The sequence below is a fragment of the Scyliorhinus canicula genome, chromosome 3, assembly GCF_902713615.1.
Source record: "Scyliorhinus canicula chromosome 3, sScyCan1.1, whole genome shotgun sequence".
Lineage (NCBI taxonomy): Eukaryota > Metazoa > Chordata > Chondrichthyes > Carcharhiniformes > Scyliorhinidae > Scyliorhinus > Scyliorhinus canicula.
The window spans coordinates 115429688-115444176 of NC_052148.1; the positions used below are offsets into that span (position 1 = coordinate 115429688).

Below are 14489 nucleotides of genomic sequence, written 5' to 3' on the forward strand. Positions count from 1 at the left end.
ATAAAAGCTGCCTTTTTGTAGGTGCATCAGCTCCAAAGAGACATTTTTTTCCATCCTCCGAAAGAGGCAGCTAATACAGAAGGGAAGTTGAACAATTATGTACATGGATTGAATGTTGCATCTAGAGTCTGGTAGTTTTCTGTAAGGTCAGTTTTGTTAAAGTTAGGCTGTTGCCAGTTGAAAGCAGATTCGGCAATGTTTTACTGGCACTATAAAGGAAATCTTTCTGGCATCTTTATGATGCATGTCGATGATTTTATGTGGGGTGGAACTAGTGATTTTGAAGCTATTGTAATCTCTGGTTTGAGGAAAGAATTCAGGGTTGGAAGTCAGGCTTCCGGTGCATTTAAATATATTGGATTAGAAATCAGGCAGACTACGTTAGTGGCAACTTTACGTCAAAAATCTTATTTGGAAAGCATCAGCCCAATAACAATTAGTCATGGCTGGGTTTCACAAAAAGACGCAATGGTTTCAAAGATGGAAAAAGAGCAACTGCGAAGTTTAATTGGGCAACTGGTTTGGTTAGGTAGACAGACGAGACCGGATGTGAATTTTGATGTCTGAGAGTTGAGTACAAAAATGAATGATCCCAAAGTGGAAGACATGATAAGAGCAAATAAAGCTTTGGTCAAACTAAAAATGCAGTAGTGTGTTTTGAGGTTCCTGGTTTGAGGTGACCTTAGGCACTTGAAACTCATAGTTTATAGTGATGTGTCCTATGCAACTTTATGTGATGGGGTTTCAAGCGCAGAAGGTTTTATAATTTTCATTTTGTGGAACAATAGTAAATAAGGAGAGTGGTCAAAAGCACTTTGGCTGCTGAGCCGTTAAGCCTTGTAGAAGTGGTGGATATGGCCTTTTATATATCTCAGAAATTTTGGGATTAGGGGATTTGGGAAATATACCTATTGAATGTCACATTGACAATAAATCCCTATGGGAAAATGTGCACTCTACAAAACGTGTCAATGAAAAAAGGTTAAGGATAGACATCGCAAGTTTGAAGCTGACGTTGGACAGAGGGAAGATAGCAAAAATTAAATGGGTTGACAGTCGCTATCAATTGTCAGACTGTTTTACAAAAAGAGGGGCTAGTTCACAGAAACTTTTGGATATTGTTAAAGAAGGGCGCCTGTTTCTGTGACTATTTTTTTTTCTTCTTCCAAAAATGAAAAAAAAAGAAGGGGGAAAATTGCGAGTGTGTTTTTTGAGTTTCTTCAAATTTTCTTTCACCTAATTATTTTTTTTCCTCCAAGGAAGGGGAGACTGTTAAGTAATGGGTTAAGAGACATTCCAATTAGTTGTCTCATTTATGTTAAGCATCCAATAATTGACACTGATATGTAAAGGGGTTTCAGGTGGCCTTTGTGTCAGGTGATGTGATGTTAGAGTTTTGTGCAAAGCCTATTGAAGGAAATCAAAGGTGTTTTGTGGAAAAGCAGCAGAACCTTTTGACTCTTTATACAACAGCAGCTAAACGTCTAACAGGCCGGCTCCAGGGGAAGCTCTGTATCTCCTTTCTGGCAAAATCTTAAACCTGCATATATCTAAACATTTCCCCCTGCTCCAGCCCATACTTCGCGGCCTCCAATATTCTTGGCAAACGCAGCGATATGTTGGACATAGCTGGATTTCTCTTGTTCAAAATAATTATTACTTAGTACTTCTGCAGAGCAAAGGCTACCTGCCACTTAACAGCTAACGCTTGGACGCTATCCAAGTCCTGCTGCATTATTGAAGGAGTTGTGAGCAACTCTGTGTTTACAATCTATCAGCTTCAACTCCTGGGAACATATAATTTGCTTAACCTTTCTTTATCTCATTGCAAGGCCAGCATTTATTGCCCATCCCGGGATGCCCTTGAGAAGATGCTTGTGGGCTTTAATGTTGGACTGCTGAAGTCTATGTGATGAAGGTGCTCTCACAATGCTATTAGGCAGCTAACTCTCTGACCATGCTTTAGCTCACCTGATCTAATCTCTCCTCCTTTGGATTTGATGCCTGTTTGACCTTGGTGAAGTGCCTAGACGTTTCTATTTAACGGGCGTGTGTATAATTATGATATATTTGACTATAGTAGATCAAATAAATTAGGATTTCCTCTCTGGCAGACAAAGTCTGGCAGAGGAAGACTTGTGGCTACCATTCAGACTCGGTGCCAACACTCTTTGATTTCTTGGAGTTAGCAGTGTTTTGACAAGTTTCAGAGATCCAAACGATCAGTTCTACTACAGGACTCATTCACCTCCAGCAGAGAAAAAAAGACTGTTCGCCACTGGAACAACAAAAAAAAGGGATATTTTAACTTTCTAAATAAAGAAAGAAAAACGTTCATTCATTATAATTCCTTTCACAATCTTGGAATGTCACAAAGAATTTTGCAGACAATAAAGGGTAGCCATGATTTGGAGATGCCGGTGTTGGACTAGGGTGAGCACAGTAAGAAGTCTCACAACACCAGGTTAAAGTCCAACAGGTTTGTTTCAAATCACTAGCTTTTGGAGCACTGCTCCTTCCACCTCTTTAACCTATGATTATCCCACCCTCTCCAGTTGCTCCGTCTGGATCTGTAAACTCTTAATTACTTGCAAAGACTCGCATTCAAAGTATTGTCTTGCATCTTTGGCTTTGTCCATATATATGTTTCTGGAACACACCTCTTCATTCACCTGAGGAAGGAGCAGTGCTCCGAAAGCTAGTGATTTGAAACAAACCTGCTGTACTTTAACCTGGTGTAGTAAGACTTCTTACTTTACAGACAGTGATATACCAACGGCAAAACCATGTATACAAGAACTCTCCCTTTTCTCTCCGCATAACATGCTTAAAAACAATATGTGACCTCTTCTTCCACTATGCACATTAGACATTCATATGACCAATGTTCTCATTAAGCTGTGGATACATGGCTGTGCAGAACTCTGGAAGGTACCGAACAAATCTTGTCTTTTTCTAAATAGAAACAGGAGTAGACCATTTGTCCCTTCGAGCCTGCTCCACCATTCAATAGGATCATAGCTGATCCGACATTTTTGTGTTAAATACCATGCGTGCAGAGCCAAAAACAAATGTAAAGGTGCTGTGCATTGAAAAAATTGATTGCGCACAGCAATGGAGTTTTAAGGGAAACATTGCCTCTGTCCCCTTTAAGCAAGATTGATCATTTGTGTGAAATTTTGCTCTGGACTGAAGTCCTGCTTTGGGTGTATTAGAGTGCTTAAGCTGGAGTTTGGTGAGTGATGGCATTCAGTGAAGAGGGGAAGGTGGTGATCCTTTCATTTTCTACCTTTCCTCAGAATCCAGTAGCAGGCTTTTACTTTCCTATGGAGGAAACCCAAAAAGCAGCAGATGTTCCACACAAACGTGGACCAGACATAACGGCACCTTGGGGGTGCTCGTCTCCCAGACCATTGGAGACCCCCCCGGCGTGGTCGGGGACAGGGCAGCCTAGCACTGTCCTGGCACTGCCAGGGTACCCATGAGGTACTGCTCGGATTCCAGAGGTACTGCCAGCCTGGCACCCTGGCGCTAGGTTGGCTCTGCCAGGGGTTGGAAGCATGGGGGCCTTTCCAGGTAGAGGGAGAGCCAGGCCACCTCCCCAAGGTTGGGGGTCACAAAAGTCGGGAGGGAAGTCTGAAGGGGGGGGCATTGTCGATCAGGGCTGCTAGAAAAAAATACCACCCCAAACTGCAAGGAGCCTTTCCTGCTGGCGAGCTGAAGTTTGGCAGCAGGAAATCCCTCTAGGTGCGGCCTCATTGGAGAGAATCTCCCCAAGGCCAAAAAGACGGCAGAGTGCTGTTGGATAATGGGATTTTCCCAGCGCTGTAGCCGCTGAGTAACACCCCGCTAAGTGCGCCTTCCTGCGGATTTTAACTTGAGTCCGCTGAATCACGATCATGATGTCATTGCTACAACAGAAACCTGGCTCCAAGAAGGGCAGGATTAGGCAATGAATATTACTGGATGTTAGGCGTTCAGAAGAGACAGGGAAGTAAGAAAAGAGGGAGGGGGCGGGTGACACAATTGATTAAAGATGGTATTACAATAATCACAGTCACAGAATACTACAGTGGAGAAGAGGCCCTTTGGTCCATCGAATCTGCACTGACGCATGAAAGGCCCTGAACTGCCCAACTAATCCCACTTGTCAGCACTTGGCCCATAGCCTTGAATGTTATAATAATAATAATCTTTAGTAGTGTCACAAGTAGGCTTACATTAATAGTGCAATGAAGTTACTGTGAAAAGCCTCTCGTTGTCACACTCCAGCGCCTGTTTGGGTACACTGAGGGAGAATTGAGAATGTGCAATTCACCTGACAAGCATGTCTTTCGGGAGTTGTGGGAGGAAACCGGAGCACCTGAAGGAAACCCACATAGACACTGGGAGAACGTGCAAACTCCACACAGTCACCCGAGAGTGGAATTGAACCCGGGTCCCTCGAGCTATGAGGCAGCAATGTTGACTGCTGTGCTACCGTGCTCTCAATGATGAGAAAGATAGAGGTGAAGATGAAAAGGAAGGAGGATCGGGTGAAAAAGAAGGACAGGGGGCAAGTGAAAAAATTGATAAGAAAAGCAGGAGAGAGTAGGAAAGGAGACAGATCGCTAACATAAAAGGGAATCGCAGGATGATCTATCAGCATGTAAATAATAAAAGGGTTGTAAAAGAAAGAGGAGGGCTAATAAGGGATAAAAGATGGGGGCTTGCAAATGAAAGCAAGAGAAATAGCCAAGGTATTAATCAAATAATTTGCACCAGCCTTTACAAAGGAATAAAACTTTATCTAGGCCTGGTGAGAGAGGAGGTAACTGGTACACTAGAAGAATTTACAGTTGGGAGGGAGGAGGTGTTAGAAAGGCTGTCTTTACTTAAAATAGATAAGGTATAAGAACTGGATGAGGTGCATCCAAGAATATCGGGGGAACATAGAACATACAGTACAGAAGGAGGCCATTCGGCCCATCGAGTCTGCACTGACCCACTTAAGCCCTCACTTCCACCCTATCCCCATAACCCAATAACCCCTCCTAACCTATTTGGTCACTAAGGGCAATTTATCATGGTCAATCCACCTAACCTGCACGTCTTTGGACTGTGGGAGGAAACTGGAGCATCCAGAGTAAACCTACGCCACACGGGGAGAACGTGCAGACTCTGTCCAGACAGTGACCCAGCAGGGAATCGAACCTGGGACCCTGGAGCTGTGAAGGCACAGTGCTATCCACTGGTGCTACCGTGCTTCCCTAAAGTGAGAGTGAGAAGTGGGAAGTGAGAGTCGAATTGCAGAGGCACGAGTGATAACCTTCCAGTCTTCCTTAGTCACAGAATAGTGCCAGAGGGCTGGAGAATTGCAAATGTTACACAATGGGTACAAGAATAAAGCTTGCAATACAGACCAGTCAGTTTGACTTCATTGGTAGGGAAACTTTTGGAAACTATAGTTCGGGACAAAAGCAGTAGTCACCTTGACAATTGCAGGCTAATTTAGGAAAGCCTGCATGGATTCATTAAGGGTAAATCATGTTCAACTAACTTGCTCGAGTTCTTTGAGAATGGAACAGAGAAGGTAGATACAGGCAATGTTGGTGATGTGGTGTATATGGTTTCTCAAAAGGCATTTGATTTGATGCCACACAACAGGCTTGTGAGTAAAATTTGAGCTGATGGAATAAAAGGGAAAGTAGGGACTCGGATAAGAAATTGGTTGAGTGACAGGAAACAGCGAGTAATGATAAATGGTTGTTTTTTAGATTGGAGGAAGATTTGTAGTGGATTTCCCCAGGGGTCAGTGTGGGCGACCTCGCACTTTGTGATATATATTAATGACTTAGACTGTGGTGCTCAGGGCATGATTTCAAATTTGCACATGATACGATGATTGTAAAAGTCAATTGTGACGAGGGTAGGCTTCAACTTCAGAAGGTCATAGACATGTTGTTGGATTGAACAGTCGAGAGGCAGATGAAGTTCAAGTGTGAGGTTATTGAGTTTGCAGGAAGAATATGGAGCGACTTTACAAAATAAAGGAAGAAACTCAAGATTTGCAAGAGCAGAGAACCTTGGTGTGTACGTGTGTGAATCATGAGAGATGGCAGGCATGTGGAGAGAGCAGTTCGTAAAGTATACAGTATCCTTGGCTTTATTAATGGAGCATTGTGTGCAGGAGCAAGGAGGTCATGTTGAACTTGTATAAGACACCAGTTAGGCCTCTTGTGAAGTACTGTGTTCAGTTTTGGATGCTATACTTGGATGCTGTACAGCCTGGGCTGGTTTAGCTCAGTGGGCTAGATAGCTGGTTTGTGATGCAGAACAAGGCCAGCAGCGCGGGTTCAATTCATGTATCAGCTGAGAACTCTGAATTCTCCCTCTGTGTACCAGAACAGGTGCCGGAGTGTGGCGACTAGGGGCTTTTCACAGTAACTTCATTGCAGTGTTGATGTAAGCCTACTTGTGACAATCCAAGCCACTTGAAAGAACATGAATTAATAAATCCACAATCAGAATGGATGTTTTAAAGCCATGTGTGACTAACTTGGCTGAGTTCTTTGATGAAGTAAATGTTGTTGCTGTTGTGTATATAGAATTTCCAATATAGCGGGGAAGGTAAGCAGGTCCTTGGTGTCCCGACATCTGACTTTGGAACTGGACCAGATGCTGGACCCCGCCCAATGCAGAGAATTACCTGCAGAGGACCTGTTCCTACCAGCAGAGGTCACAGCCCAGGACATCATCAGGCCGGGGAATCGGTTGGTCCTGGGGTCTCCATCAGGTCAAAAGGTAAAGCCCCCAACAAGCTGGAGATGAAACCTGGGGCCAGAGCGTGGACTGAAGTAGAAGGGGATGGACCCTGAATACTCCTGGAGAGAGAGAGAGGAAGGAGCAGAGCAGCAACAATGATTTGGTACCAAGGTTCAAGTCTTTTGAGTTGCAGCATTGAGGAGCCAAGGCCACGAAGAGGGCAGACTGAAGTCTCTGACAGTGTCTAAAGAGCACGACGAACTGAGTTCAAGAGGTCACGTGGAGAGGAAGATCCCTTCATGTCTGAAAGATGAAGTAATCTGGGCTATGCGGCCATGGGAAGGGAGCAGTAGGAGGACCACTAACTGAACTCTGCTACCGGGATGATTGGAGTTCAGGATTTAACCTGTTGATGGACTTGGTGGATCTGGGCTATCGGCCATTAATGACCAATGTAAATAGTCCCTCTGAGGTAAGCACATTGTTATTTGTTATAAAGATCTGATGCCAGCGGAATAAAGAATTCCTGTTTTGTAATCTTGCAGTTTGTGTACTTGAATCTCAGATTACATAAACTATGTTTGATAAATTGCATTGTAATAGAATTGTTAGCAAAATTGAAGTCCTTGGGATTAAAAAAGACAGTTGTGAGCAATTGTTTTCCAGGATGGAGGGAAATAAACAGTGATATTTTCCAGGGTTCAGTATGAGAACCATTCCTCTTTTTGCCGATCTGTACTTGGGTATTTGGGCATCATTACAAAGTTATTTTTCATAGATTTAAAGTACCCAATTCTTTTTTCCAATTAAGGGGCAATTTAGTGTGGCCAATTCACCTACCCTGCACATCTTTGGATTGTGGGGGGAAGAACAACCATGCAAACACGGAGAGAATGTGCAAACTCCACACAGACAGGGACCCAGAGCCAGGATCGAACCTGGGACTTCAGCACCCTGAGGCAGCAGTGGTAACCACTGCGCAACTATGCCGCCCTAATTTCAAGGTCAATGAATGATGCAAAGTGCAGAAATGTTGTAAAACTTGAGGAGGATAATAGGAAATAGCATAGTAACAAGAACAAACCAAAGGGTAGGATGAAATTTAATGTAGGCAAGTGTGAAGTGATGCATATTGGAAAGAAAACAATGATGAGCAGCAATGTGGTTACATTTTAAATAGGATGGAGATAGAAAGACCAGAGTTTCACAAGTCAAATGGTGGCATCAAGTCAACATCATTGAAATATTTGGTAACACCTTGGAAGTTTCAATACCCAATCTCCATTTCAGCTCTCCTACACTTTTTCTAAGACCCACCTTTGCTCTCTACTGGTGTTCTGTGGAAATATGGAGAGGTGGTAACCCAGAGATAATATCACTGGGCTTGCAATCCACGGCTCAGTCTAATGTTCTAGGGACATGGGTTCAAATCCCACCATAGCAGCTGGTGAAAGTGAAATTCAATTAATAAAAATCTGGATATTTCATAGAATTTACAGTGCAGAAGTAGGCCATTCGGCCCATCGAGTCTGCACCGGCTCTTGGAAAGAGCACCCTACCCAATGTCGACACCTCCACCCTATCCCCATAACCCCACCCAACACTAAGGGCAATTTTGGACACTAAGGGCAAATTATCATGCCCAATCCATCTAACTTGCACATCTTTGGACTGTGGGAGGAAACCGGAGCACCTGGAGGCAACCCATGCACAGACGGGGAGGATGTGCAGACTCCGCACAGACAGTGACCCAAGCTGGAATTGAACCTGGGACCCTGGAGCTGTGAAGCAATTGTGCTATCCACAATGCTACTGTGCTGCCCCAGTAGCCTTTCTGTCTCCATCCTATTTAAAATGTAACCACATTGCTGCTCATCATTGTTTTCTTTCCAATATGCATCACTTCACACTTTCCTACATTAAACTAGTCTCAGTGATGGTGACCATGAACTGTCATTAATTGTCGTAAAACCCCATCTGGTTCATTAATGCCTATTAGGGAAGGATATCTGCCATCCTTAACTAGTCTGGCCTACATGTGACTCCAGACCCACAGCAATGCATCTGACTTTTACTTGCTCTCAGTTCAAGGGCAATGAGGGATGAGCAACAAATGCTGATCTTGCCATGGGTGCCGACATCCATAAAAGAATATTTTTTAAATGGGAAAATTAATGCATTTTATTGCCATAACTTCTGAGGAATGTCAATCAGATTTGTATTGCCACTCTCTTCCTTTTTAATTACACTGGTTGCCCGCTCTGATGAGAAATGTGCAGCATACCTGGTTTTTGAGGCCTACCAAGGCAGGGTCGTAGCGTCAATCAGGGGGTGGGGAGCTATTTGAAGGGTGTAGTTAGTCAGAGGGTTGGGAGAGTAGTTGAGGGGGGCTAGTTTGGTGGTCAGGAGTCTATCTGGGGGGGTAAGAGATCTAGTCAGATGGTTAGATGGTAGTTTCAGGTGGGGGTAGAAGGATAGCTGGAAGGGTGGGGGGTGTAATTGGGTGATCAGGAGGGTAGTTTGGGGTAGTCCGGTGGTTGGAGGGTAGTTGGGGAGTAGGGAAGTCAGATGGTCAGGAGGGTAGTTGGCAGGGTTGGTCGGGTACTTGAGATGGTAATTGAGGCAGTCTGTGGTGCTTGAGAGGGTGACTGGGGTTGTGTGGGTAGTCGGGTGATCAGAATGGTGGTTCAGGGATTGGGGTGTAGTCAAGTGGTTGGGAGGGTAGTGGAGGGAGTGCAGGTATTGCTAGGTGCTCGGGAGGATACATGGCGGGGTGGCTTGTAGTTCGGTGGTCGTGGGGGGGGGGTAGTTGGGGAAGAAAGGGTGCAGGCGGGTGCTCAAGAGGGTAGTTTTTAAAAAAAAGTTTTTTATTCATTTATGGGATGCGGATGTCGCTGCTTAGGCCAGCATTTATTGCCCATCCTTAGTTGCCCTTCAGAAGATGGTGGTGAGTTGGAAGAGTGGGGGCTGGTTGGGTGGGTAGTTGGGAGACTGGGAGGTAGTTGAGTGCTTGGAAGGGTTGTTCAGGGAATGTGGGATTGTCAGGTGATCGGGAGAGTAATTTGGATGGTGGGGGTGTAATCAGGTGGTTGGCGGGGTCTGGTCGGTCTGGATAATTTATTTAATTTACTCTGGATTTTCCAGCTCTGCCAGTGGTGGGCATCGTTGATGGTGGAAGTGAAAGCCCAAATGCCCCTTCCTGCCCTTGACAATGCCCGCTGCTTACAGGGCAGAATAACATAGCCCTCTATATTTACAGTTTTGAACTGTAATTTTTTGTTATTTGAATCTTTTCCAGAAATTGGGATAATGTAAATATATTTATAATTTTTCAACAAACATGAAATCAGATTCAGTAAATGCAGTTTTCTTGTCATCAGTGTTTAATCATCTCTTTAAAAAGCAACTTTGCAGATGGGGCTTCAGGAGATTGTCTTCATTAAAGTTTAACTTAAGGGAGGCTTCATTATACAATATTGCGCTTCTCCAGCATTGCTGTATACTTATGTGACTTTTCAGCCAATTAATTGAATCCTATCTAAATTGGGTGCAGCATTCATTGGCATAGATGAAACAGCAAGGTCAGACAGCTGCATGCTGCTCAGAATAAAAATCCAGGTCTTTTTTTGCATCGTGATTCACTGAATTGAAATTGCCCAGTAGCTCTGTGCCATGGGTGCTGTAGGCTGAAGAGTTGATAGAGGTGCTCCGAACCCAATTCATTTATTTTGTCTAACCATCAGTGTGTGGTAATCCCTGCCACTAGTCTCAAACTAGTTCCCAATTGATAAGCTGATTTCCAACTGCTTATAAACAAAATGCTTCCACATAAATCCTCTAAAATTGTTTTTGCTGGATTGACCTCACAGGGTACTTTGAATTACCTTGATCTAGTTGCAAGTTATGGAACTACACAAAGAAAGTGTGAAAAGTGAATTATTCATATTGTTTCAGAGCCGGGAGTAATAATCTGAGTCATGTATTTGGACGTTTGCCAGTTTAGGGCTTCTTGAGATCAAGTAAAAACAAAATAAATAATTGAAATGCAAAGGGTAGTATTATATGAATAGAAGAAAGGTAGAGGGAAACGATAAATATAATTATGAAGCAACCATGTGAATTTATATAAAGAAAGACGTGCATTTGTATACCTTTCACCACTATCAGATGTCCCAAAGTGCTTTACAGATGACCAAGAAGTATGTAGTCACTGTTATGTAGGAAACACAGGAGACAATCTGTGCACAACCAGCTCCCACAAACAACAATGTGATCATCCATTTTTATAATGTTTTTAGTGGATAAATATTAACTTTTGGTCAGGACACTGGAGACAAAAGTCCCCACTCTTCTTCATCATAGTACTTTGGGTCTTTACATCCATCTGAGAGGATAGACGGGGTCTCAGTTTAACATCTCAACTGAAGCATTGCATCCTTCTGGCAGTGCAGTACTCCCTCAGCACTGAACTGGAATATCAGCCAAGGTGGTTATGTTCAAGTCCTGGAGGTGGACTTGAAATCACAACCTTTGGACTTGGAAGCAAGTGTGGTTCCAAATGAGCCACTCATAGGAGCACATTCTCCCATGGCCCCGCCGATGGGTTCAATGGTGGGCAGGGGTTAGATTTGACAGGAGTGCAAAATCTCAGGGCTGGATTTTCCACAGGGCGGAGAATCCACTTTTACGACAGGAACGGGCCTGGCGCCGCACCCGCAATTCTCCGGTCCACGGAGAATTGCTCCTCTGCGAATTGGGCGGCACGGCTGGGGGGGTCATTGCCAGAGGCCGTCCCAGAAATGCACCGGTCCCGACCAGCTAAATTCCCGACGGGGTGTTTCCAACCACGTCTGGCCGGTCGGGACTCTCGCGTGGCAGCTGCGGGGCGGGGTGATCAAGTACTGGGGGGGAGCCTTATGGGTGGCCGGGCCGGCGATTGGGTGGGGTAGATCGAGCCACGTGGGGCAGATTGTTGGTCCAGGTCCGCTGGCTGAGTCCACCACCACGTTTGGCGCGGCCACTGCATGCCGCCGCCGTACGCACGCGCAGACTCGCAACCAGAAGTGCAGGGGCCCGTATCCGCAGCTTCCGCTGCGAGAAGCACTCCGGGGCCCTGCCAGCCCCTTCAAGGTAGGTCTGAATTTTTTAAAGGAAAGTCTGGCGTGGGGACATAGCCCAATATTTGGAGAATCCAGCCCTCAGTTTCGTGCTGGCATGAATTTCCCGCAGTGTTTTCAGCCTGTGCCTGCCATGGCATATCAGGAAACCCACTGGACACTGTCCTGAAACTGATTTGCAGCCCGCCAATGGAATGCAGATGAAGGTTTGACTGGAATCTCCCACTTGTGCCGGATTCTCCACGAAGCTGGTCGGAAAACACGCTGCTCTGAAACATGTCAGATGTCAGGACTCACCTGAACAATGCCTTGGGCTGCCTGGAGTTCAGAATGGGGTTTGCCAGGAACCCTGGACCTTGGAACACCACAGCAGTGGTCGAGGGGAGCTTCCAGATTTATTGTGATTAAGGTATCTATCCTTTGAGCCTCAGTGTTCTAATTTACATCTACTAATTTGAACTAGAGTGAGGAAAAATAAGCATTTACATGTATAATGCACCTTAACACAATGTATCCATGTTCTATTGTTTATGGCATGATAAGTTACTGCTCCAATAACTGTGGTACTGAGCACCTCCTGATTATAAGGGTTTTATATTGCACGCAAGTCCTGAAACTTGGCAAGCAAGAATGGATAAACCAGCTTTATTTTGGGAAATGTTTATGCAAACTGCTTTGCTGACCTAAATTTGAATATCAGAGATCGGAAAGTGAGGAACTATGAAGTAAAACTATGAAGTATTAAATGGAAACATGTCTTCATGGTACTGTCGTGCTGGAGCTTGGGCAGCTTTAATTTATTTCAGACACAGCTGGAGTTGCGAGATGGTTTTGAGTCTGAGCCTAATGGAGGAAATGTGGCCTATTTTTATGCTTATTTGTCTGACAGTCGTTTGTGTTGTATTCCAATGATTCCAATATTAAGGCTAAAATTTGTTGCTGCATTTAAGTAGGAATCATGGACATGGTGACATGGAACACAAATAAATATAACTTTCATGGCAAGTCAATTTAAAGGTCGAGAAGAGAATATAACCTGAAATTCAGGTTTCTTTTTTGTTATTTCTAACTCCCTGAGTAAAAATATATCTTTTAAAAGCCAGAGGAACTTACAAAAAAGATTTCACTTTTTCTTATTATCATTAGCCAATGAAGCATTTTCCGTAAAATGTGGCTTCTGTTTCTTGTCTAATTCCAGGTTCCAGTGCTGTGGAGGCCCAGTGCCGAAGGTTTGAAGTGAAAACACAGGACAGCAAGAAGGTACTGTTTTCAGCAGATGAAAATGAAATTGCCATTGGCGTTGAAAAACTGCGTGTAACAGGTAACACTCATTAAGACATAAAACTATATTTTGTAATTCATCTATTCCACTTGCCTTGAATCACAATTAAAGATTAAACAACTGTACTGTTCAGCTATGCTGTGTGATTTTCAGGCATTACTGTCAAGCCAAAAAGTGCTAAAATGCTCAGGAGTATGGAGATTGATAAGACCTAAGCAGAAGTAAACAACATGTGGTGAAGGATAGGTCCTGGCAGGTATCATGTATCATATAAATGAAAGTATTCAAAGTGATTTTCATTCTGCTTTCATGTTGAGGCAGTGAACCACTTGACTGAATTATAATCAAATATTCCGGGAATAAACATTGAGTCAATTCTATATTGATTTTGTAGCAGTATCATTGTAATATATTCAGAAAGGATTCCTTTAAATGACTATTGCTAATAATCTGTGACATAACTATGGCACAGCCTCACGACACTTTCTGCAGTGACGTTTACCTGATAACCTTTTGCGCAACTCTGCATCTCATATTCAGTTTTGATGTTGTAGAATGGTCAGGGAAAAAAACACATTTTTTGAGCTGAGCTGTTCAGCTCCACAATCACAGAAACCGAGAACAGAGGCCACATCATCTGCAGAACCTTTTGGTTGAATTTGACATTTGACCCACTTACATTCCAGAGTCCTTTTTAAACTTTAATCCATCTATTGAAGCAATATTTTCTCTGGCAGTTGCAAATGCAATTGTGAAATGCGTATAATGAGCTGTTTATCATTTTGGTAAGAATGACAATACAAGAGAAATCCTATTAAATCCATTCCATGAAAAAAGCCCGAATTGTGAAACCCAGCATAGTTTGTGTTTCAGGTTTACACATTTACACTGCACTCCGTCTAACAGAAAGCAATTTTATGGCACAGATTACTTAAAGCCTTGTTTGCACACTGTTCTGATGCTGTAATTGTGCATCACCACAGGTCATTTTGCAGAGTTCGTCCCAACTCATTCAGTACAGCATTATAACCTCACCTGCTACATCTTCAATCCATTTTGTACAGCTGCCGTAAGAGTGCCACCTGGTGTCTTCTCAGTGACTTCTCAAACACCAAAGGCTAAATTATATTGAAAAATAAGTCAGAATATTTCACTTCCTGTGCTATATGTTGACACAAGAAATTTTGTACAGCTTTGTCGAATATTCTGAAGCAGTGCTATGCATTTTTGACATGCCTGAAAGTACTACTAAGACACAAATGCAACAGTTTGAACCTTGAGTTTCAGATGCCTCTTTCGTTGCCATGACATTTTCCTGTAGCATTTTTCAAGCAGCATGACAGAGT

At 43.6% G+C, this 14489-nt stretch overlaps 1 protein-coding gene across 2 annotated transcripts in view; it reads left to right on the forward strand.

Annotated features, from left to right (window-relative positions):
• LOC119962886 (zeta-sarcoglycan) overlaps nt 1–14489 on the forward strand; it is a 1211045-nt gene that overhangs the window by 1060621 nt on the left and 135935 nt on the right. For both annotated transcript variants that reach the window (XM_038791120.1, XM_038791121.1), the window contains one exon: nt 13060–13182. In XM_038791120.1, coding sequence (XP_038647048.1) covers nt 13060–13182 — 123 coding nt within the window. The remainder of the gene's footprint in view (nt 1–13059; nt 13183–14489) is intronic.